This window comes from Kogia breviceps, chromosome 6 (genome assembly GCF_026419965.1).
Source record: "Kogia breviceps isolate mKogBre1 chromosome 6, mKogBre1 haplotype 1, whole genome shotgun sequence".
Classification (NCBI taxonomy): Eukaryota; Metazoa; Chordata; class Mammalia; order Artiodactyla; family Physeteridae; genus Kogia; species Kogia breviceps.
The window spans coordinates 7,395,685-7,420,535 of NC_081315.1; the positions used below are offsets into that span (position 1 = coordinate 7,395,685).

The 24,851-nt window shown below is 40.8% G+C and overlaps 1 protein-coding gene across 1 annotated transcript in view; it reads left to right on the plus strand.

The window, feature by feature from the left end:
* The first annotated feature begins 943 nt into the window (after nt 1–943).
* Nucleotides 944–24,851, plus strand: part of NUDT9 (nudix hydrolase 9) — a 36,217-nt gene continuing 12,309 nt past the window's right edge. Inside the window, exons 1-4 of the mRNA XM_059067515.2 lie at nt 944–4,181; nt 14,401–14,640; nt 17,848–17,943; nt 21,364–21,450. Coding sequence (XP_058923498.1) covers nt 4,075–4,181; nt 14,401–14,640; nt 17,848–17,943; nt 21,364–21,450 — 530 coding nt within the window. The 5' untranslated portion in view covers nt 944–4,074. The remainder of the gene's footprint in view (nt 4,182–14,400; nt 14,641–17,847; nt 17,944–21,363; nt 21,451–24,851) is intronic.

Consider the following 24,851-nt stretch of genomic DNA (forward strand, 5'->3'; position numbering starts at 1 on the left):
CTTTTTTTTTTTTTTTTTTTTTTTTAATCTGGTACTCGGGCCTCTCACTGTTGTGGCCTCTCCCATTGCGGAGCAAGCTCTGGACACGCAGGCTCAGCGACCCAACCGCTCCGCGGCATGTGGGATCTTCCCGGACCAGGGCACGAACCCGTGTCCCCTGCATCGGCAGGCGGATTCTCAACCACTGCGCCACCAGGGAAGCCCGAACTCCTGATTCTTAATGTGGGTAGATAAAGAGTAATATAAAACAGTAAATATTCAAGATGGCATTTCTGTTCTGCCCAAGAGTGGGTTGCAGCACACACACTATGCTCTTGCAGACCTGGGAGTACGTGTCCCTGAAGGGAGGAGCCTAGGAGACCTGGCTGTCTGAGCCAATTGTGGCGCAGGCCCGGTGTCAGGGAGTGGTTTTGTTTCCATTGTTGTGTCGCTCTTTAAACTAAGTCCACTCCAACCTTCCCTTAAGGAATGCAGCGTTAGAAGACTAGGGCTTGAGGAACGTCCTATGAGAACTCCTGTTTCTCCCGTTCTTTGATCAGAGGTTTTGTGAATCACACTGCCTTGCTCCTCTTCTCCCTAATGAGTAATTCGTCAGCTGAATTAATTTGGATGAGCTGAGCCTTTTTAAGAGCCTGCCTAATACATTTCCAGTGTTAAAAAAGGAACGGTAGGTCCAAAGTGGAGTCACTTATGCTAAGCCCCGCAGAAGCAAACTAAAACTCAACACCTAACTGCAGTTTCCGCCTCGCTCAGAAATGTAATTTTGGGTTTTTTTTAATTTTTGGCCGCATCGTACAGTATGTGGGATCTTAGTTCCTTGAGCAGGGATCGAACCTGCACCCTCTGCATTGGGAGTGCACGGTCTTAACCACTGGACCACCAGGGAAGTCCCTGAGAAATGTAATTTTATTTTTTATTTTTTAAATTAATTTTTATTGGAGTATAGTTGCCTTACAATGTTGTTAGTTTCTACTGTACAGCAAAATGAATCAGCTATACATATACATATATCCCCACTTTTTTGGATTTCCTTCCCATTTAGGTCACCACAGAGCATTGAGTAGAGTTCCCTGTGCTATACAGTATATTATTAGTTATCTATTTTATACATAGTATCAATGTGTATACGTGTCAATCCCAATCTCCCAATTCCTCCCACCCCGTCCTTTCCCCCTTGGTATCCATACATTTGTTCTCTACCTCTGTGTCTCTATTTCTGCTTTGCAGATAAGATCATCTATACCATTTTTCTAGGTTCCACATATATGCATTAATATACAATATTTGTTTTTCTCTTTCTGACTTACTTCACCCCATATGACACTCTCTAGGTCCATCCACATCTCCACAAATGACCCAATTTCATTCCTTTTAATGGTTGAGTAATATTCCATTGTATATATGCGTACTAAGTATATACCCAAAGAAATGTAATTTTAAACCAATCAGTTTGGAATTTCCTGATCAACACTAGTGAGGTGATCTGCATGATAAACCCCTACCCTTCTCCCCAAAGAAGGTGACCTTGCCTGAAATAATCCTTTCTTTTCTTTTTGACTTCCTTGTCCCCTCCTTCCTGCTTTTAAAAAACCTTCCATTGTACAGCTCCTTGGAGCTCCTTTCTATTTGTTAGATTGGGATGATGCCTGATTCATGAATCATTTAATAAAGCCAATTAGGTCTTCAAATTCACTCAGTTGAATTTTGTTTTTTAATACCAGCTTAAGCAGAGGTTAATGGCGGTCAACAACACTACAGCAAAGTTCATCTGACTACAGGAAGCCAAGTCCCAATATTTATTTTTTAAAAGGCAAGCATATTTTAATAATAGAACTTTGCTACCTGGATGGATTGTTAGACATAAACAAAGCTGGACACGAAAGTGCTAAGGACATATTTTGTTCAGTAGTACTACAGTATGAACTGAACTCCACTTCCCTGAATCAGAAGGCTGAAAACTTTTCAAAGGCTGGAGTGTGCTTAGGGAAAGTCACTAAGGGGTGGTAAAGGGGTGGGTGGGTGATCCATGTGACTAGGCCATCTGGGTTTGTTAACTGGCATTTGTCAGGGGAGAAAGAAGCTTCTATCTTTACGAGAGGAAGCAGTAGTGCAAGTTGAAGAAAGGTAGGTCCTTATCCTCCCACAAGCACTGGGAGCTAGCACAGTTATCTCCTTGAATATCTGTATCTTAAAGAGAGGGGCTCACAAGTCCTTAAGGAAACAGTGCCGGGTGGTAAATTTATATCACAAAGGTCAGAGAAAAGAATTTAAATTGCAAGCTTTCTAAAGTAGCTGCTCCAAGAGAGGGCTCTGGGGTCTGTCTGCCTATCCAGGTTTTGCCTGGAACAAGTCACAAATTCTTCGGGCAGTGTTGAGCTTTCCCAGGCAGGTATTTTAAAGGGGTGGGGCGCTACGATCACCCTAGGGGCAAGACCTGAAGCTGCTAGAAGCCATAATAAAGTGATGAAGTAAAATTTATATTTTAAGGCAGGACAAGAAAAAATTACACATAAAATTCTCTGTTTGGGCCTCCTCCCTCCTTAAAGTGCAGTGTGCATCTTTATTACAGTTAACCAGAACTTCTCAAAGATGGGAGTGCCCGCTCAACCATAACCATCATTGTTTTTCCTTTATTCTGACCTTAGCAATGTAACTTCTTAAAAGAATAGTGTTCTTTCCCAGCTCTTTAGGTGAGGGGGCGTGGGGTGGATAGCGAATAGATGCTTGCTTGGCATGTGCTTACCTGGACTACATATCTTTGGTGAAGTTTATGTAAAATATTAGTCGATCATTTTGATGTATGGTCCTTTGTTTCAAAAATGTATATGACTGTGCCTTCGACTTCTAACAGTCAGAATGGTCCTCAGAGCTTTCTGAGACTGCTTCCTGTGTTATCACCATCAGTTTGGCTCAAATAAAATTCCCTTTTTTTTCTTCTTGACAGTTAATTGAATTTTCGTCAGCAAGAGTTTGCACAAGTCTCAGTGCAGAGGTTCAGAGGGAGCCTTCATATGCCGAGAGCTCTACAGCCTTCAGAACAGTTGTTAAGGTTTGAAAAATCTGGTTTTTGAGATGGTCAAAAGTTTTATACGGTCTGTGTCCACACCACACCACCAGTGGATTATGCACTTGCAAGTTAAATATTTCCACACATTAATAAGACAACGAATATCAAACATGAAAACCACATTACAAACTTCTGAACAATCTTGATTACCAATTTCCCGTGTGGCCAAGTTTTGCCTCTGCAGGTATCTCGCGTCTTGACCCTCGGTTTCTCTTCCAGGCTCTGTGTCTATCTCACAACTGGTTTACTCCTCCGCGGGTTGGGACTTTTACCCATTGCTGTGAACAACTTGGTAGAAAAGGAAGAGAAAAGCCTCGGATGCGGGGATTGCAAGCCTCTCACCTCCCTCCTTTCCCTGCAACCACTCATAACTCATATATGGCTGGGACACGCGCGGCTCACTACATCAGCCGCCTGTAACCCCTTCCTGCCGGAACAGCCAGGACGACACTCTTCTCTCAACCCCCTTTCTTTCTTTCCCTTTCCAATTCTTCGGCTCCTTTCACTTTCCGCCTTTCTCTTCCGCTTTCTCGGCGCTTCCCCGGCGCTTCCCCGGCGCTTCCCCGGCCGCCTCCCTAACCTGGTCCCAAACCCAGCTCAGCAAGAACACGAAACTGAGCGAGGCCGGCGCTACGAAGCCTGCGCCGTCCTCTCTTTGCGGCGCTGCCGTAAAGTGCCGTCGCGCACCGGGGACGTCACGGCCCAGTTGGCTCTTTTTCCGACTGCTGGCGCTGGCCGCTTGGGCGTCCCCTGGGGGGCGTGTCGAGCTGGGCTGTTGTGGGGAGGGCGTTTGGTCGCCTGTGTGTTGATGAGATAAAATTGGCTGCTCCCGCTCGAGAACCCGAGGGCCGCCCAGGAGATAAAACTGGCTGCTCCCGCTCCGGAACCCGAGGGCCGCCCGGTCCTAGTGTCCGCTGAATACCCGGGGCCCAGAGGTGTGGGGAGGCCGGAGGCTGCGGCCCAAGCTAACAGCGACCCCGCTCCGCACATCTCCCCGCGGGCCACTGATGGCCGGACGCTTCCTGGGGAAGACTTTAGCCACCGTGTCTCTCTCTGTGGCCTTGGCCTCTGTGACTCTCAAGTCCTTGGGCCGTTGCAGCATCGCGGCGTGCAGGTAGGTATTCCCTCTTCTAGTGCTGGCTCCTTGTCCCGAGTCCTTGGGTTGCGAGGGGGAAGCAGCTTCTGGTCGGGCGGCTTCAGTAGGCTTTGCTTGGGTCCCAGCTCTTTACGGCCATATACACGTTTTTTAAAAGGCTCTAAAATGTTTTACCTGCCTTTTGAGAAAAACAAGCGGTAGTGACCTTTCTTATGATATTCGAACTTTGCCATCCTCCATGAGTCACTAACATTCTTGCACCAGAGAGTTTAAATAGCACATGTTTGGGTGTGGTGTTGTTCCGTGCCATTTGTTTTGGTTTTTTTTGTGTGTTTTTTTGGTTAATACTTAAAACATTATTGTTAAAATGAGCACATGCGCCTAGTTTAAAGATGCGAACGGTATAAATGCTGTAAAAGGAAAAATATAAATCGTCATTGCTCTCCTCCACTTCTCCATTTCAGTGTAGATAATATATTTATCGGTTACCTTTTAAAAAAAATTTGCCTTGGATAAATTCAGGCATTTATGGTAGCTCCCACTGCCTCCTCCTTTTATTCCTCTCCCCTGGTTTCTAAACACGATGTCCTAGGTACCATGCCCATGCTAGGCGCGGAGTAATAAACAAGTTTTATGAGGCTGCCTCTAGGAGTTTTTTTTGTTTATTTATTTTTTTGCTTGTCATGTCATGTTTACTTTCGGCACGAGGAAATTTTCTTCTATTTGTTTTTTCCCTCATCTTTTCTTCTGTCCATCCCCCCCCCCCGCCCCCCTTAACTCCAGTGATAGCTTCTGGACTTTCTGGGTAGTGCTTCTATTTCTCTTTTTCTTTAATTTTCCATTGGTTTGTCTTTTTGTATGAAGTTCTTAGAGATTTTCCTCAAATTTATCTTCTAGATTACTAGTTCAGACTGCTGTCCTGTGCATTCTGTCATCTCTTCTATTGAATTGTAAATTTTGACAAGAACTTTTTCCCCCTAATTGCCTTCTTTAATAGCCTTTGCTTATTTTATGGCTATAAAGGTCTTTTGAATCTGTAAAAATGATAATTAGAATAAAAATTATCTTCTGTTTCCTGAATTGTCTGACCCTTCTGGGTCAGTGGTTCTGTTCCTTTTTGGTCCCTTTTCCTTATTTTTTTTCTCAAACATCTGGCGGATGCTAGTTATTGATATTTTGATTAATGTAGATAATAGGCACTGTTTTCTCTAAGCAGGAGCACTGATTGAATATTGCCTCCAGGTACCAGTGCACCTAGACCGGACGTTTCAGCTGAGGGTGTGTGAGCAGGGTGGCGGTAGGTGGGCAGGCTGGAAACCTCCCCCTTCCCGTTCCAGACTTTACACTTGTGTAGCAGCTTCCCGGCTGAACATACCTGCCCTAATTTTATTTCCTCTGTGTGAATTACAGAGATATTAAGCCTGAATTTCTGCTGTGTTCTCTAATACCTAATTCACAGTAGAGGTTCTAGTCCTTCATTTTCTTTAAATTTTGGTTTTATCCTGGGGGCAAACAACTAATACCGACTTTTTGTTTGTAGGGTAGGGAGGGAGGAGGACTGATTTCCATGGTTACTGACCCACTGCTCACTTAGGACATTTGGGCCCACTTATTTCCAGTGAAACTCTCGTAGGGCATGTTGGTATGGGGGGCACTTTATGTGTGTGTGGCGGGGAGACTGCGGGGTATATGGGAGCTTTGTGTTTTCTGCGCACAGTTTTGCTGTGAACCTGAAACTGCTTTAAAAAATAAAGTCTATGAAAAAAAAAAAAAGGCAGGTAGTATCCTTTCCTCGATTCACACAGGGACAGGTACATAGAAAATAAAAGACATAATGCTCTTGTTAAAAAAAAAAAGTTGACAAAACCAATGAAAAGATAGTGTTTCAAGCAAGAATGGTTTGAATATCAAAGGAGTAAGGGAGATCTTGGGGAAATTTTGATGAAGGCTTCTAATACTTTTGCTAAAATTATCCCCTCTGATTTGACTGTGAAGGTATAAAAGTGAAGTTTGCTGAATAATGTAGTTATAAATAAAATGTAATAGTAATATAATAAAAACAAATTTGATTAATTCCTTGTTTGAAGACTTAGGTTATAACCAAATCTATATACTTATATACCTATAATATAAAATTTATTTTCATAATTCTTCCCTCCAGGTTTATTGAGATAAAATGGATATACAGCACTGTATAAGATCAATGTGTACAGCATAAATATTTGAAATTCATCATGAAATGATTGTCACAACATGTTTAGTGAACATCCATCATCACGGATAGATACAAAATTAAAGAAATAGAAAAAAAATTTTTCCTTGTGGTGAGAACTTTAGGATTTACTCTGTTAAACACTCTCATATATTTATATAACATACAGCAGTGTTAATTATATTTATCGTGTACATTATATCCCTAGTACTTATTTGTCTTATGACTGGAAGTTTGTGTGTTGTACCTTTTGACCACCTTCATCCAGTTTCCCCTCTAGCCCCCACCCCCGCCTCGTGACCACAAATCTGATCGCTTTTTCTATGAGTTTGTTTTTGAAGTATAATTGACCTACCACACTATGTTAGTTCCTGTTACACAACATAATGATTTGATATTTCCATTTTAACTTGATAACCAGGGTAAGTCTAGTTACCTTATGTCACCATACAAAGATAACATAGTTACTCCCCACATCTTACATTTCATACTCGTGACTCATTTATTTTGTACCTGGAAGTTTGTACCTCAATTTATCTTCTTCCTTTTCTACTTCTTTCCTCCCCCTACCACCTGTTTGCTCTATGTATCTATGACTCTGTTTCTGTTTTGTTATGTTTGTTTTGTGTTTTAGATTCCACATGTAAGTGGAAAGACAGTATTTGTCTTTCTTTTTTCTCTGTGTGACACTTCACTTAGCATAATACTCCCTGAGTCCAACCATGTTGTCACAAATGGAAAGATTTCACTCCTTTTTTATAGCTGAGTAATATTCCAGTGTGTGTGTGTGTGTGTGTGTGTGTGTGTGTGTGTGTGTGTGTGAGAGAGAGAGAGAGAGAGAGACAGAGAGAGAGAGAGAGACAGAGAGAGAGAGACAGAGAGAGAGAGACAGAGAGAGAGACAGAGAGATCTTTATCCATTCATCTTTTGATGGGCACTTAGGCTGCTTCCATATCTTGGCTATTATAAATAATGCTGCTGTAAACATGGGGGTGCGTGTATCTTTTCTAATTAGTGTTTTTGGTTTCTTCAGATAAATACCCAGGAGTGGAATTGCTGGATCACATGGTAGTTCTATTTTTAATTTTTTTGAGGAATCTCCATATTGTTTTCTGTAGTGGCTACACCAATTTACCTTCCCATTAGCAGCGTACAAGTGTTCCCTTTTCTCCGCATCCTCACCAACACTTGTTATTTGTTGTCTTTTTGATAATAGCCATTCTGACAGGTATGAGCTGATATCTCATTGTGGTTTTGATTTGCATTTCCATGATGATTAGCAATGTTGAGCATATTTTCATGTGCCTGTTGGCCATTTCTGTGTCTTCTTTGGAAAAATATCTATTTGGATCCTCCACCCCTTTTTTAAATTGGGTTGTTTGTTTTTGAAGTTGTGTTGTATGGGTTTTTTGTATATTTGGGATATTAACAACCTATCAGATATATTGTTTGCAAATATCTTCTCCTGTTCAGTCAGCAGCCTTTTTGTTTTGTTGATAGTTTCCTTTGCAAAAGCTTTTTAGTTTGATGCAGTCCCATTTGTTTATTTTTGCTTTTTTCCCTTGCCAGAGGAGACACATCCAAAGAATCTTGCTAAGACCAATGTCAAAGAGTGTACTGATTATGTTTTCTTCTAGAAGTTTTATGGTTTCAGGTCTCACATTTAAGTCTTTAACTCATTTGGAAATTATTTTTGTGCATGGTGTGAGAGAGTGGTCAAGTTTATTTCTTTCACATTTGTCGAAGAGGGTGCCATTCTCCATTGTATATTGTTGCCTGCGCTGTTGTAGATTAATTGCCCATATAGGGGTGGGGTCGTTTCTGGGCTTTCTTTTCTGTTCCATTTATCTGTTGTTTTTTTAGTCTCTATTTTATTTATTTCTGTCTGGTCTTTATGATTTCTTTCCTCCTACTAGCTTTAGGATTTGTTCGTCCTTAATTTTCTAGTTCCTTTAGGTGTAAGGTTAGGTTATTTATTTGAGATTTTTCTTGTTTCCCGAGGTAGGCTTGTTATCACTATGAACTTCCCTCTTAGAACTGCAGGTCCCTTCATTTTTCTGAATTTGATTGAAAATAAAATTGTTTAGAAAATGAACTGTATTAGGAAATAATGAAACAGAAGTGAAAAGTAAATTTACAGCAGGAGTGGTGGTGCTGAACTCTTGGCTTTTGCTTGTTTGTAAAACTTCTGATCTCTCCATCAAATCTGAATGAAAGCCTTGTCAGTATTCTTTTTTTAAAAAAAAAATTGTATCTATTTGCACACTACTAGTGTATATAAGTTTACATTTCCCCATATTTACACCAGCTTTATTTTTTATTTTTTTGTCCATACTGTGTGGCATGTGGGATCTTAGTTCCCTGAGCAGGGATTGAACCTGTGCCCCCTGCAGAGGAAGTACGCAGTCTTAACCACTGGACCACCAGGAAGTCTCTGGGTACAGTATTCTTGGTTTTAGGTTTTTCCCTTTCATCATTTAAAAAATATCATGCCACTCCCTTTTGGCCTGCAGAGTTTCTGCTGAAAAATGAGCAGATAACCTTATGAGAGTTCCTTTGTATGTAACTTGTTGCTTTTCCCTTCCTGCTTTTAATATTCTTTTGAATATTTTTGCCACTTTAATTATGATGTTGATTTGGTCCTCAGTGTGGTCCTCCTTGGGTTGATCCTGTTTGGGACTCTCTGTGCTTCCTGGACCTGGTTGTGTGTTTCCTTTCCCAGGTCAGGGAAGTTTTCAACTGTTATGTCTTCAAGTATGTTCTCTGCCACCTTCTGTCTCTTCACCTTCTAGGACTCCTGTGATGCAAATATTAGTTCACTTGATGTCTCTTAAACTGTTCTCATTTCTTTTTATTCTTTTTCCTTTTTTTCTGTTCTGCTCCAGTGACTTCCACTACTCTGTCTTCTAGCTTGATTATCCATTCCTCTGTATCATATAGTCTACTGCTGATTCCTTCTAGTGTATTTTTTCATTTCAGTTATTGTATTCTTTGTCTCTGGTTAGTTCTTCTTTATATTTTCTAACTCTTTTTTTAAATTATTTTTTTGGCATCATTGGGTCTTCGTTGCTGCGCGTGGGCTTCTCCGGTTGCGGCGAGCGGGGGCTACTCTTCGTTGTGGTGTGCAGACTTCTCATCGCGGTAGCTTCTCTTGTTGCGGAGCATGGGCTCTAGGTGCGCAGGCTTCAGTAGTTGCGGCACGTGGGCTCAGTAGTTGTGGCCCGTGAGCCCTAGAGCATGTGGGCTTCAGTAGTCGCGGCACGTGAGCTCTAGAGCGCAGGCTCAGTAGTAGAGTGCGCGGGCCTAGTTGCTCTGTGGCATGTGGGATCTTCCCAGACCAGGGATCAAACCCATGTCTCCTGCACTGGCAAGTGAATTCATAACTACTGTGCCACCAGGGAAGTCCCTAACTCTTTGTTAAAAACTTCTAACTTCTCACTCTGTTCATCCAGTTTTCTAACAAGTTCTTTGATCATCTTTATGATCATTACCTTGAACTCTTTATTAGATATTGCCTATGTCCACGTCACTTTGTTCTTCTTCTGGGGTTTTATCTTGTTCTTTCATTTGGAACATATCCTCTGTCGCCTCCTTTTGCCTAACTTGCTGCTTTTATTTTTATGTATTTGGCGGGTTGGTTACATTTCCTGACCTTGGACAAGTGGCCTTTTACAGGAGACGTCCCATGAGCCCCAGTAGTGCACTACTCTCTGGTCACCGGAGCTCTGAGGGTGCCCCGCACGTGGGCTGTGTGGGCCCTTCTTTTATGGCAGGCTCACTGCTGTGGGCACTCTGGTACATGTGGCCGGCCCACGTCCGTCGGCTGCCAGGCTGCGCCTCCTGCAGAAGCTGCCTGCCAGTGGAGGGCAGGGCTGCGTCCGGAGGCAGCTGGCTGCAGAGCCCCGGAGGACTCTGCTGTTGGCTCACCTGTGGGCAGAGCCAGGTTCTGGGTTGGGTGGTAGTGGGGCCGGGGTCCCGGATCTAGTGCTGGCCTCCTGGTGGGCGAGGCTGGGACCCAGGGGATCCCAGGGCTGGTGCCCACCCACTGGTGTGCAGGCCAGGTCTTGGGCCCTCTGGTGGACCGTGTCCGTCCCCCAGGTGGCTGTGTGCTCAGGGCAGCGTAAGGCTGCTGACCTGCTGGTGGATGGAGCGGTGTGTCCCCACCTAGCTAGCTGCTTGGTCTGTGATGTCCCAGTACCGTTGCCGACCGGCTTGTGGGTGGGTCCGGCCCAGGGTCTAATAGGCCGCACCGAGGATTCCAGAGTGGTGCTTCCCGGCGCCCGAGCCCCTGTGGTAGACGGAGCTCCACAAATGACTGCTGCAGTGTCTGTGCCCGCAGGGGGAGTCCTGGTTGCTTCTGCCTCTCCGGGAGGCTCCCCGGGATGAGCAAGAGGGTCTGAGCCAGGCTCCTTTCAAATGACTGCTCCTGCCCTGGGCGCCAGAGCATGAGAGTGGCGTCTCTTTCCACTCTGTAGCTCTGCAGAGGGTAAGCCCCGCTGGCCTCGACAGCCAGGCATTGTGGGGGCTCATCCTCTCGGTGCAGCACCCCCCAGCTGGGGAGCCCGATGTGGGTCTCGGGCCCCTTGATCTTTGGGGAGAACCTCTTCAGTTGTCATTCTCCTCCTGTTTGTGGGTCGCCCACCTAGGGGTCTGGGTCTTCACCATGCCGTGTCTCTGTGCCTCTTACCGTCTCGTTGTGGTTCCTTCTTTACACCTTTAGTAGAGGATCGATTTCTGCTGCTCTTCCAGTCTTTCGCACCACTAGTTGCTCTGGAGGCAGCTGTAATTTTGGTGCCCATGCGAGGGGGGGGGCTCGGGGCCCCCCTACTCTGTCATCTTGGCCACACCCCTGTTTTCATCATTTTAAAGATGAAGCCCCAATCAAACTCCTTTTCAGTAATTACAGTGAAATGTTGGTCTCCACGATTTATGTGGCCTTTTTCTGTTACTGTCAGACATGACAAAGGATCTCCTGTATATATGGTTTGCCAGGCATTATGCCAGACACAGGATATAAGTGTTGAAATAAAACAGATGTGTTACCTGTTCTCCATTTGCTACTGTCAGATTTCAGCCTAATGAATGTAAAATCACAATTGTGGTAATTCGCAGTACAGTCGAGCTCTGATAGCATAGCATACGACAGGTGGAACCTTAATTCTCCTAGGGAGTTGGGAGGAAGAGTTCCCTGAGGAAGTGAACGTTTTTGGGGTTTCTTTTTAGATTAGTTTTTATTGGAGTGTAGTTGACTTACAGTGTTGTGTTAGTTTCTGCTGTACAGCAAAGTGAATTTTGAATTGATCTGAGGGATAAACGCAACTTAGCTACTTGGAGGAGGAAGGAAAGCTGTTGCAGGCAGAAAGAACAGCATGTGTAAAGGCCCTGTAACCTGGGTGGCGGGAGTAGCGGCTTCCTCCAACCCCCTCTCCTTCTCCCTTTCTCTTTTCTTTCCCCTCACCTCTTGCTTCCCCTTCTCCACTCCCGTCTTCCTCTTTCTCCCTTTTTCCTCCCTCTTCTTCCTTCTCTCTCTTCTCCTTTTCCTTCTCCCTCCCTCCTCTTTTCCCTTCCCTTCTCCTCCTTCCACCCACGCCCACACCATACTCTCTAACCCGTCTTAAGAACCTGGTGATGTGGACCCTTCTGTGTTTTTCCTATGCTCATGTAAGAGAGAGTATAAACATCTGTAGTCGACAGAGTAATGGCCAGATGATAGTATAAACATCTGTAGTCGACAGAGTCATGGCCAGATGATAGTATAAACATCTGTAGTCGACAGAGTAATGGCCACCAACGTTGTACCCACCCTAATCCCTGAAGCCTGTGCATATGCCGCCTTACGTGACCGAAGAGAGTTCACAGGTGTGGTTACGGTTAAGGACTCTGAGATGAGGAAGGTGGCCTGGGCTGTCTGTGTGGGCCCAGTTTAATCACAAGCCTTTAGACATGGAGGAATGTCCCCAGCTGTGGTCAGAAAGGGCTACCTAACTACCGAAGCAGGGGCAGAGAAAGAGTAGGTGTCGCTGGCTTCGAAGCTGCAGGAGGGGCCCGTGAACCACAGCACGGGGGTGGCCGCGGCAAAAGCAAGGGAATGAATTCTTTAGAGCCTCTAGAAGGGGGTACAGCCTTGTCTGCATGTTGACTGTAGCCCAGTGAGACCTGTGTGTGACTGCTGACCTAGAGAACTCCTAAGATAATAAGTTCATACTGTTTTAAGCTGCTGAACGTCTGGAAATTTGTTATGGCAGCAGTAGAAAGTGAATACATTATGTACACATTCTTGAATATATGTACTTATTTATTTTTTCCATCCTTACTTTGTAAAATGGGATCATATACACTTTTCTGCATCTTGCTTTTCATTTTCAACAATACTTTACGAAAATATTGACAAGTAACTTGATGTCATTAGTTTTAATAGCTACTTAATATTCATTCCGTGGTGTCGCTGTTCCAATATTTATTAAGCCATCCCCACATTATTGGGCATTTCCTTTAATTCCCATTAAACATTGCTGAAATAAACATCTTTTGTACATATAACTGGTTATTTCGTTTTTATGGGGTAGATTACCAGGAATGAAATTACTGAGTTGAAGGATATAAGTATATTAATCATTGATTGCACTTAGTTTTCATGTCTCGATCTGGAAGAGTTCTTCTAACTTTATCCTTCATGACCTTAGTGATTTAGAGTCTGGGCCTTCATTCTGTAAGTTATCCTTTGATGTGGGTGTGTCCTGTATTTCCTCATGTCTAAACTCAGGTCATATATTTTTGTAAGGAATACCTCAGAAATGGTTGCTCTGTGCTTCTCACTCTATGATATCAAGAGGCACATGAATTTGACTTACTTCACCACCCCGTAAAGTTGGTGTTTGTCCCATCCACCATTTGTCTCAGGAAGGGCAAATTGTTACAGTATTGTGAGAGCAAGGGAAGGGAGCTGTCATCAGTTTACCATGTTCTCAGAATCCCCTTTATCATATTAAATATCCTAATTTAGGGTCATTAGGAATTTTAATCTTTAAGAATAATGAGAAGGCATTTAAGTTTTTAGTCAGGAGGAGAAATGAAAAATTTTTGTGTAGGCATTTAAGTTTTTAGTCAGGAGGAGAAATGAAAAATTTTTGTGTAGGCTGTGAAGTAAAGGTTAAGGTTCAGTTTTTTTGTTTTCCTTTTTTTTTTTTTGTATATGCTGTCTAGTTATTTCAGTTCTACATCTCTTATTTTACTCTAAAGTTTATAATTTGTACATTTATCACAGTCTGACTTCAAGTAATATTACATTACTTTGTGTATAATGTAAGAATCCTACAACAGTATATGTCCATTTCCTGTTATTCTTTTGTGCTATTTTGCCACACATTTTTTACACATGTATGTTAGACCATAAACTATTTTTTAAAATTGATTCCTTCATGTAGACCTAAGGGTCTTCCTTTACGTTTGTTTTTGTGGTTGAATTTTTATAACAAAACTTCTCTTCCCCAACATTTGTGCTAACAAAAGTAAACTTCTGTCCCTTTTTCTCAACGAAAATAATTTCAGTGAGTAGGTTTCAATTAATAAGATTTAGCAATATTTTAAAAAAATACTTATTTATTTATTGTGGCTGCACTGGGACTTAGTTGTGGCACGCGGGATCTTCGTTGCCGTGTGTGGGATCTTAGTTGTGGCATGCGGGATCTTTTGTTGAGGCACGCAGGCTTCTTAGTTGTGGCATGCAGGCTTCTTAGCTGCAGCATGCATGTGGGATCTAGTTCCCCGACCAGGGATTGAACTCGCACCCGGTGCATTGAGAGTACTGTCTTGGCCACTGGACCACCAGGAAAGTCCCTAGCAATATTTTTATATTTGAAAATAATCTCTCACAGATGTTGGATCTTTACACTAATATGCATCAAATTAGAATTTTCTGATTTTTAAATCTTTGAAATTGAAAAGTTCTGTTTTGGGGTCTGTGAATTAGTTTCTTTAATTAATTAATTTTGTACTTATATAAAACATTTTTCTTTTTCCTCCCAGTAACTCATTTTCATCCTGTGGATTTCATCTTAACTCCAACATGATGTCTGGTTCTAATGGTACCAAAGAAAATTCCCACAACAAGGCTCGGACATCTCCTTACCCAGGTTCAAAAGTTCAGCGCAGCCAGGTTCCTAATGAAAAGGTAGGCTGGCTTGTTGAGTGGCAAGACTATAATCCTGTGGAATACACGGCAGTCTCTGTCTTGGCTGGACCTCGATGGGCAGATCCTCAGATCAGGTGAGTAAATTAGTTGGTGTTAGCCGGGTGTAAGACTTTTGGAGAAGGTAATGGTTGTATTTGTAAATTATCATTTGATAGTTGAAAAATAGTTTTTATCTAGTGCTTGACTTTATTATAACTCAGTTTCCACATTTGCTTGAATACTTTTCTCTTTTTTTTAGTATTTATTTATTTATTTATTCTGGCTGTGCCAGGTCTTAGTTGCGGCACATGGGCTCTTAGTTGTGGCGTACGGGCTCTTAGTTGTGGCAGGCGGGCTTCTTAGCTGCAGCATGCATGTGGGATCTAATTCCCTGACCAGGGATTGAACCCAGGCCGCCTTCATTGGGAGCACGGAGTCTTACCCACTGGACCGCCAGGGAAGTCCCTCACATTTGCTTGAATTCTTGCCAGAGCTATTCAGTTCATTTTTGTTTATTCTTTTGGGGGTTTTATGATGATCTTTCCAAATAGGTAAATCTTTTGTGTTGTGGAGTTTTTTATTTTATGAAATGACAAGTGGTGGTCTCTGTTTTCATTTCTTTTGTTTGGGTTATCGGTAACACCTTTTGTGGTTATTTTCCAACATACTAGACTTGTATTTGAATAGTGAAAAAATTTTTCAGAAACTTTCTCCAGATTACTAAGAACAGGATGATGATAAAATTAGACCAGTGTGAGAAGATAGAAAAGGGAAAGAAAAAGGGGAGAGAAAAAGGAAAAAAAGAAAGTCAAGCAAAAATGTTTTGACTAAATTCAGAGAAGTGCTGTGTTGATTCACGTTTTATATTTATGTTTCTTTTGATAAATATAATGATAGAGTTGTGAAATGTGCTAACTATGAGCTAGGCACTGTACTAAATGTTTTATAACCATTATTTGATTTTATTCTTATAACTATTCTGGAAGGCAGACAGGGTTGTTATTTCTACCTTATAGAAAATAAACACACACAAAAAATGGAAGCACAGAAAGTTTGTCCTTTGCATATGGTCAGTCATGTAGCTAGTAGATGGTATAGCTTGGACTTGAACTCAGTCTGATGTCAGATTTCATGCCCTTAACTACTCAGCTAAACTGCTGCCCTAGTTTTGGAACATTTTATGAGTTTGATATAATGGGTACATTTATTATAAATGATAGTCCTCTCAAGGCCTTGTTTAGTCAGTTAAATTAGAATTTTTGCTAGTTGGATTGATCCAGTAATAGTTCATTAGGTTGTTAAACTTCACCAGGTCACTTACTGCTGTGACTTGAATTCGACCCACAGTTTCCTTATTTAATCCAAAGGTGTGTTTGTGATAGTACTTGGTTTATTAATTAATCATGAAGCTAACTTGTGGAGAAATTATTAGCTGTAAATGAGTTCCATTTCCCTCATTTTAGAGGATATACATGTTTACACATATATTATACATATACATTATGTACAATTAAAATTAATGATGTTGCCAGGGGTACTATACAGTGTAAACAGAGGAAGACAATACATCTTCTTATTTTTCATTCAATTTGTGTTTTAAAAGTTAAATTTGTATCACTATCTAAATCAAGCTTTATTACTAACATTAATGCTTCAGTTATAACTAGAGTCATGCTTTTTTCTTTTTCCCCAGAAGATGGCTTCCTTTATTTATCTAAAATTTTATTATGACACATTTCTAACTTATAGAAATATTGGAAGAACTTTATGGGGAACACTCATAAATCCACCACTTTGATTCTTTTATCAACATTTTATTATACGTATTTTATCACATTATATATCCATCTATCTCTCCTCCTTCCATCTTGTTTTTTTGATGTATCAGTACATCTCCCCCTATATACTTCAACAAGTATTTCATTAACTAGTATTCAATATTTATTTAGTTTCCTTTCTTTTATTTAAAAAATTTTTATTGAAGTACAGTTATTTACAATGTGTTAATTTCAGGTGTACAGGAAAGTGAATGAGTTATACATATACATATATCCACTCGTTTTTAGATTCTTTTCCCATATAGGTCATTACAGAGTATTGAGTAGAGTTCCCTGTGTTATACAGTAGGTCCTTATTAGTTATCTATTTTATACATAGTGGTGTGTATATGTCAATCCCAATCTCCCAATTTATCCCCCCCTCCTCCTTTCCCACCTGGTAACCGTAAGTTTGTTTTCTACATCTGTGACTCTATTTCTGTTTTGTAAATAAGTTCATTTGTACCATTTTTTTAGATTCCACATATAATGGTGAATTTCTATAGAGTCCCAAGAGCATTGTAACTCTGGTTTTATAATTTCATGATTTTTACCATTTAATTATTTTTACATGTGTGTTCAATGGAAGAATGGTTAGAAGTCTTGAGAAAATGTCTGGATCATTCAAGTTGGAAATTATTTCCAAAACAGAGCACAACTATATCTATTCTCTTGCTTATTGGAATTAAAACAAGAAAAAAAGTGAAACTTATGTCAGAACTGCCCATGAACTGTCCAGTGCTATATAAATATTCACTGTCAGTGCAGTTATGTCAGCGATTTCATAATGGGGAGGAAAGTAGTTTATTCATAGCTTTAAAACCTTTTTTTTTTTGAGTATGACATACATGCAGTAAAGTATACATTTCTTAGGTATGCAGGTATAGCTCAGTAAGATTTTATATTTGTATAACTCTGTAATCCAGAGCTATATCCAGATCAAATCTGGAACATTTCCAGCATATTGTATCTATTTTAATCCACATCATGGTTATTATGAAGTTTGTGGGTGAATTCATGTTTTGTGGGTTTACTTTGATAAAAGTATTAATCAGTGTACATTTGAAGAAATTAAAATTACTTTGAAACAGTAGAAACGAGAAAATATCAGAAAGAATCTTATTTTTAGAACTATAGGAACCATTAATTGCCGTACTGTGCCCACGGACAATTCCCACTTTGCTAATAGTAACATAGACTTTCTTGTAGTTTGTGGGAGGAGCTCCAGTTTGTCTGTCATTAGTCCTTCCCAGAGGGGTTACAACACGTATCCTTGTCTTACAAGGTGTTTTGGTTAAACAAATTTTTTTTTTTCCAGAAACTGTTTTGAAGGAGTTGATGAATTTGTAAATGAAAACTAATTAAAGTTGTAACTAAAAATTTAGTTTCAAGGATACTGCTTTTATAAATAACTGACTGGCATTATTAAGCTGTTGGTAGTATTGGGTCATTCTTTCTTATTTTGCATTGCTATTCTCGTTACAGTGAAAGCAGCTTTTCGCCCAAGTTTAATGAAAAGGACGGGCATGTTGAGAGAAAGAGCCAGAACGGCCTGTATGAGATTGAAAATGGAAGACCTAGGTAGGTACTGGGGACGGGGCGTCTTACAATAATGGGTCTCTAAAAGGTAGAAAACACTGTCAACGAAAACTCAATTAACAATCCAGGTAAGAAGAATAAAGGGAATTTTATTCAGGCCAACTGAGGATTGTAACCCGGAAGGCAGGCTCCCAGAAAGCTCTGAGAACTGTCCCACCTGTTCGAAGGTGCAGCCATCTACATTTTCGAGATGAAGGATTGTACATTAAAATGACACACCGATACTTTACATAAAGTTCACCGAAGATACGTGGTCCAGGTGGGCACACACAAAGCAAGCAGCAAGTCACCATGACATCTTTCAGAGCTGGGAAGGAATGCCATGCTTTTAAGAAGTTACATTGCTAGTGTCAGAAGAGAGGGGAAAAAAGTGGATTTTTATGGTCAGGCAGGCACTCCCACCTGTGAGGAGGTCTGGTGAGTGTGCAGTGCGGGTGCACACTGCGCGTTAAGGGAGGGGGGTGGAGGCCCAGACGGACACAGAAAAATTTATGTTTACATGTTCTTGTCCTGCCTTAAAATATACGTTTTATTTTATCAATATAACTAATGTTTATTGAGTGCTTGTATATGCCAGACATTGTATGAAAGAATTCATGTATGTGATCTAATTAAATCACCACAGTAACCCTGTGCGTGGATATTTTTAGTTCCATTTACAGATACGGAGAGAGAATGTAAGTTCTTTGCACACGGTGAGTAAGTGGTAGAGACAGGGTTTGAATGCATCTTCTTGTAACCTGACCTTGAAGTGGAAATAAGTACAGTTGACTCTTGAACAAAACAGGGGTTGAACTACACAGACCCGCTTATACATGGATTTTTTTTCAATGGTAACTATTACAGAATTACACCATCTGAGTTTGGTTGAATCCCTGGATGTGGAACCACTGATACAGGGGAACCGCGTATACAGAGGGCCGACTATAAGTTTATACGGGAGCGCTGATCAAGGGTCAACTGTAATTGAATAAACTAACAGAGAAGGAAAGGATTAAAAACTGTATTTCAGTAGTTATTTATAAAATAAGATAATACCTTAAAGTAAGAATTTGTCCAAATATATGAGTAAAAATAAAAATAACCCAACAATTTAGCATCAAGTATCTTTTTGTACTTTACTTCTTTTAGTTTAAAATTTTTTTTTGGCCGTGCTGCACAGTATGTGAGTGGAATGTGGGATGTTAGTTCCCTGACCAGGGATCGAACCTGTGCCCCTGCAGTGGAAGCACAGAGTCTTAACCACTGGACCTCCAGGGAAGTCTGTCTTTTTGTACTTCTAAAAATGATTTTTCTACACAACTCCAAAATTTTCCATTTTCCTTAAGAAGACATTATACAAATTAGGAAGAAATGTAAAAATTAGCATGCCTCATATAAAACAAAAGAAGGATCACAGATTTGGTAATCATGCTTATTATCTCGTAAAAATGTTGCAAAAACTAAAAATATTTTTAGTTCTTCTAAGACTTGGAGATAGTAGAGTTCCTCTCACCCCAGCCTGGTCTTTCAGTTTTGCTAAATTCTTTCTTTGTTCATTACTTATTCGCCTTTCTATGTTATTAAGCCTTTTCAAGTCAAACTCTCCTTGCATTTGACTTATTCCTCAGATTCTTATCTATGTACATATATAAAAGGATAGTCAGCAAAGGCAAGGTAGCCTATTGTTTTAGTCAAGACTCTCTGACTAATGGAAACCAACTCTAGCTTGCCTGAGTGAAAAAGTGAACTTTACCACAGGGTAGGATCATCTCAAGCCCAGAGCAGAAATGCAGCTAACTTTAGGAAGGGGTGAGTTGGAAATCCATTAGAACTGTCTCTCTGCTTTATGTCTGCTTTTCTTTATATGTTGCCTTTAGTTTTCTTTTTCTGCAAACAAGTTTCTCTGCTGCTCAGGCTATAGGATAATCTATGTGTCTTTTCTACAGCTTCTAATTTATAAGTAACAGACTTGGTCATCTATAAAAACTAACATTCTCGGGCTTCCCTGGTGGCACAGTGGTTGAGAACCTGCCTGCTAATGCAGGGGACGGGTTCAAGCCCTGGTCTGGGAGGATCCCACATGCCGCGGAGTAACTAGGCCAGTGCGCCACAACTACTGAGCCTGCGTGTCTGGAGCCTGTGCTCCGCAACAAGAGAGGCCGCGACAGTGAGAGGCCCGTGCACCGCGATGAAGAGTGGTCCCCGCTTGCCACAACTTGAGAAAGTCCTCGCACAGAAACAAAGACCCAACACAGCCATAAATAAATAAATAAATAAATAAACTCCTAGCCCCAACAGCATCTTCTAAAAAAAACCCAACAAAACTAACATTCTCTCTCTTAATATTGGCTTTGATCATTTGTATACAGGGGTGTCTGGTTACATGGAATAAAACATAGCTGCTGGCCACCCTGCCCCTCCTCCTGAATTTGAAAAGTAGAATTATCGTCGCCTGGCCGGGTGTCTTGTCTTTCTGTTTTTATTTGCAAGTCTTGCTGAAATATTTCTGAGTCTAGTATAAAACAATATAAAGATTCACTCAACTTTAATAAAAGTCACAGGGAAGACCAGAATACAAAGAGATGGCTGGAGAGGACAATTTGACAGGTGGTTTATTTACTTTCACATACTGGGAGGATCAAAGATATTAAGTAGGTAGGACTGCAGGTTAGGGCATTTCATTTTACATAATGAAAGTTGAACAGTTAAGGAATATTGGAAGAAACTGGAAGAAAATTACTCAGGCATGAGTGTTGCTATGTTTATCTGACAGACTTTTTAACATTGGGTGTGGCATTAGGTTAAATAGTAGTTGGCATTTTTATAAAATTGTTTTAAAAAATTGAATTTGGTGTATTTGAAATCTTGATATATTAAATACTTCTACCTCATTATATGCTACAAAATATCTATTACTGATAATAAAAATCTAGAACCCACTGTGAAAATATGGTCTTTAAAATGAAACCAGAACTATTTGAGTGAGCCAGGTTGTAGGAGAGTGGAGTAGGAAAAGAGGATGTTGAGAAAGTGAAGTGTGGGTATCCTCAGTGATAAAGCATTGCTGTCACAGAGATAGACGATGATTAGGTGTGGAGCATTTCATTCTTCTAGATTTGAGTCCAGTAAGGGTCGAGTTTGAATTTTGAAGTATAGGTGAAAACTGAAACAAATTCTTATATTGTAGAACAACAGTGGATCCTCCTGGATCAAGCCCAAAGCTTAAGACAAGCATGAAAGAAAAGTTAAATAACACTATAAGGAAATCTACTTTGAGTGTCAGATATGTAATAGTGCTCCTGGATTTGTGTAGAGATATTATTTCCTTCTTATTTCTGTTACTACCTTGTTTGGGGCCAATTCATGTTGTGTTAAAAAAGATGAGCACATTCAATTGATTTTATGGTTTTCTTTTTCCAGAAATCCTGCAGGACGGACAGGACTGGTTGGCCGGGGGCTTTTGGGGCGATGGGGCCCCAATCATGCTGCAGATCCCATCATAACCAGGTAAGAACTAAAAACACATTTCAGTAGCAAAGAGCAATTGGATAAATTGGATAAACATGGTTACAGACTGTAACCATGTTTTTACATGTCCATTATACACACACACGCACACACACGGATGTATGTATGTATACGTATGTGTTTTTGTATAGAGTCATCCGTTGGTATCCTGGGGGATTGGTTCCGGGACCACCCCCTGTGCCTCAAGTAGATACCAAAATCTGCGGATGCTTAAGTCCCTTACATAAAATGGGGTAGTACAGCCGGCCCTTCTTATCCATGGGTTCCACATGAGTGCACAGAGAGCTGACTGCATATACGTGTATACATATGTGTGTGCGCGCACACCACATATAGATACATTCATATGCACACACGTGAAATCTATATTTTAAAGGGACTTTATGTAAAACTATAGTGATGTGATTTAAGTGTAAAGCTGTAGTTTTATGTTGTGTGAGTAGGTTAGGCATTATTTATTTATTTATTTATTTATTTATTTATTTTAAATTTTTTTAATTTTTGGTGTTTTTAAAAAAATTTTTTCAAACCCTTGTGTCGAGGGCTGACTGGTTAGGCATTATTTAAACAAAGTTAGTTCACCACACATTTATTGAGCATCTGTTTGTTCTCAGAATTGAGTAAGTGCTTTGGTGCATATGAAAAGGTATAACAGTCCTAAGTTTCTGCTTCCTCTCATTGAGGAGCTATGTTCTCATTTGCAAGACAGAAAATATTAGATAGGGAAACATGTCCAAGCAGTATGGGTGACGCAGGATGCGTCAGAAAAGTAGAGAATCAGATGTGTGGGACATAATGACGGTAAACCAGAGCACCCAAGAAAGGTATTATGAAGAGGTAGACTGGAGCTGAACTAGAAGCTTAGATAGGGGGGCGCGAGGACGGCTAGGAACAAGGCTTTTAGTAATACCTCTTTGCGTATTGAGGGACAGTGAAAAGACCAGTTTGGTTGAAACAGAAGATTCTTGTAAGAGAATAGTGGATGATAACTTAGACTTGAAATTTACTTTTATGCCATTCTATTGTGGAGAATATAAAATGCCAAAGTTAAGGGGTATGAAATGGAGCCATTGAGGGTTCCAGAACAGGGGGAAGGCATTCTCTTCCTGAGGCAGATCTATCTGGTAAGACAAATCATAGTCAGAGGGTTTCTTGGTCAGCGTGGATCACAGTAAAGGAGGGAGCGGAATGGAGTGTTTAGATGGACTTAGCCATCTCCACTGGGGTCCTTTTCCCAACACATGTGGAATGTTCCATCATCTCTGTCATTCTTCTATTTATTTTTTATTTTTAGGATTTCTTCACTGACAACTTCTCTCCTCACATGATTGTCATTTTCCTTCTTTAAATAATGCAGATACCCCCAGTATTCTTGCTTTTTTAGTTTTGATATTTTGAGGGCTTTCCTTTCTTACAGGAGACTTTGTTCTCTGTGATCTGGGATATAATAATGATTTCACAGTTTAAGGAAGCTTATTTTCAAGTTTCTGGGGGAGGCACCAATTCTCTCCCCATCTTATTCTCGTACTTGCCCGTCCAATTTCCTCTAACAAAAGGTATCTTTACCCCACACCCAACTGCAGTTTTATTTTCCATCTATTCATTCATCCATCTACCCACCTACCTGCCTGCCTATCTACCTATGTACTGACCTACTTCTGTCCGTCTAGAATTCCTTCAGAAACTTTATGGTTTAAGTGAGATGAGAAGAGTTAATATATTCTCGTAAATGAATGTAGTTAATATAAGTAAATATTAATGGTAGTATCAGTTTGTTTTGATTTTGGTGAAGCTGTCTAAAGACAGGAAGGTGTGACATATTTGAAGCAAGAATGCTAGCAACGGGGCAAGAAGCAGAAAAGGGGAGCCAGGGTCTTGAAAGTTAAGTTCGTCTCTAATTAGCTTATCTTTATCTGTGGTGAACCAAACGGCAACCGACAGTAAACATGGTGATTGTGTGTCAAATCGTTTTGAAATGGTAGACTTTTTGAACTTTATTGTTATACAGATGAGAAAGCTGAAGGCTTAGAGATGGTCCAAGGCTATAAAAGAGCCCACAAATGGCAGAAACGAGCTTTCAACAGTAATCTTAAGTTGATTTCTTTGCTATCTCAGTAATACATATATTATTAACTGATGAGTCCCTCCAGTAGAAATGGAAGGGAGAGAAGAATGAAGGATGTTGAGGAAAGAATCAACAAGGTTAAATGAACTGTTAAAAATATTGCTTTACTCCAGGCACTCTGCTAGGTGCTATTATTAGTTTTTACATTTGTTTCTCACAGGAACTCCTCAAGGTAGGTATTAACATACCTATTTTATAGTTCTGAGAGTGGAGACTTACTGAGGTTAAGTGACTTGCCTAAATCATTTAGATCTGAAATTTGAAACGGGGGTATTTGGCTCTAAATATTGTGCTTTCTCTTTTATGCCAGTATTTCACTAATGAGTGATCATAAGAATCACACAGGCACTTTTATTTATTTATTTTGCGGTACGTGGGCCTCTCACCGTTGTGGCCTCTCCGGTTGCGGAGCACAGGCTCCGGACGCGCAGGCGCAGCGGCCACGGCTCACGGGCCCAGCCGCTCCGCGGCACGTGGGATCTTCCCGGACCGGGGCACGAACCCGTGTCCCCTGCATCGGCAGGCGGACTCTCAACCGCTGCGCCACCAGGGAAGCCCCACACAGGCACTTTTAAAGCAAAGATTCTATCCCCTTTTCTTCCAAGTACTTCACGATGCAAAATAGCATTGAATTGTGCAAAATTTCACAAACTTTCTTGTTCAGAATCCCCGGGGAAAGTGTTAAATTTTTAGATTCCCAGATACCTCTCCCAGAGATTTCCCACATATAATGGGAAGTTATCAGAAGTTCCTGTATATCTTTTAAAGTCGAAATGAGAGGGGAAGTGTTAATATATTATTGTGAATAAACTCGGGTCAAAAGTTAATGGCGGTATGATTTTCTTTCCTGTTTGGTTAGAAACAGGAAGGTGTGGACCTTCAGAAGTAGGGAGGGAATGTCAGTCGTACATAGGAATATCATTAGCATTTAATAAATGTTAATGAGGTTCACTAGTTGAAATGATATATTATTTCTGTTGTATCAAGAAGTTTTTTTTAAATTTAGTGACAGTGTATTTGATACTCACAAAAACATAACAAGAAACTACTCTGTTTAAAAAGTCCTTCAATGAGTCCATTGAGGATAAAACCTGAGAATGTAGATGTGATACGCAAGCTTTTCATCACCTGTGTGGTCCTGCCTTTTTGCCCGGCAGCACCTCTCTCTATTCAGCTTCTCTTCCCAGTGGCCGGGCCGTGACTGGCCAGCTGGCTGGCTGGCTGAGCAGCGTAGGCTCTGTGTTAGTCTTTGTTT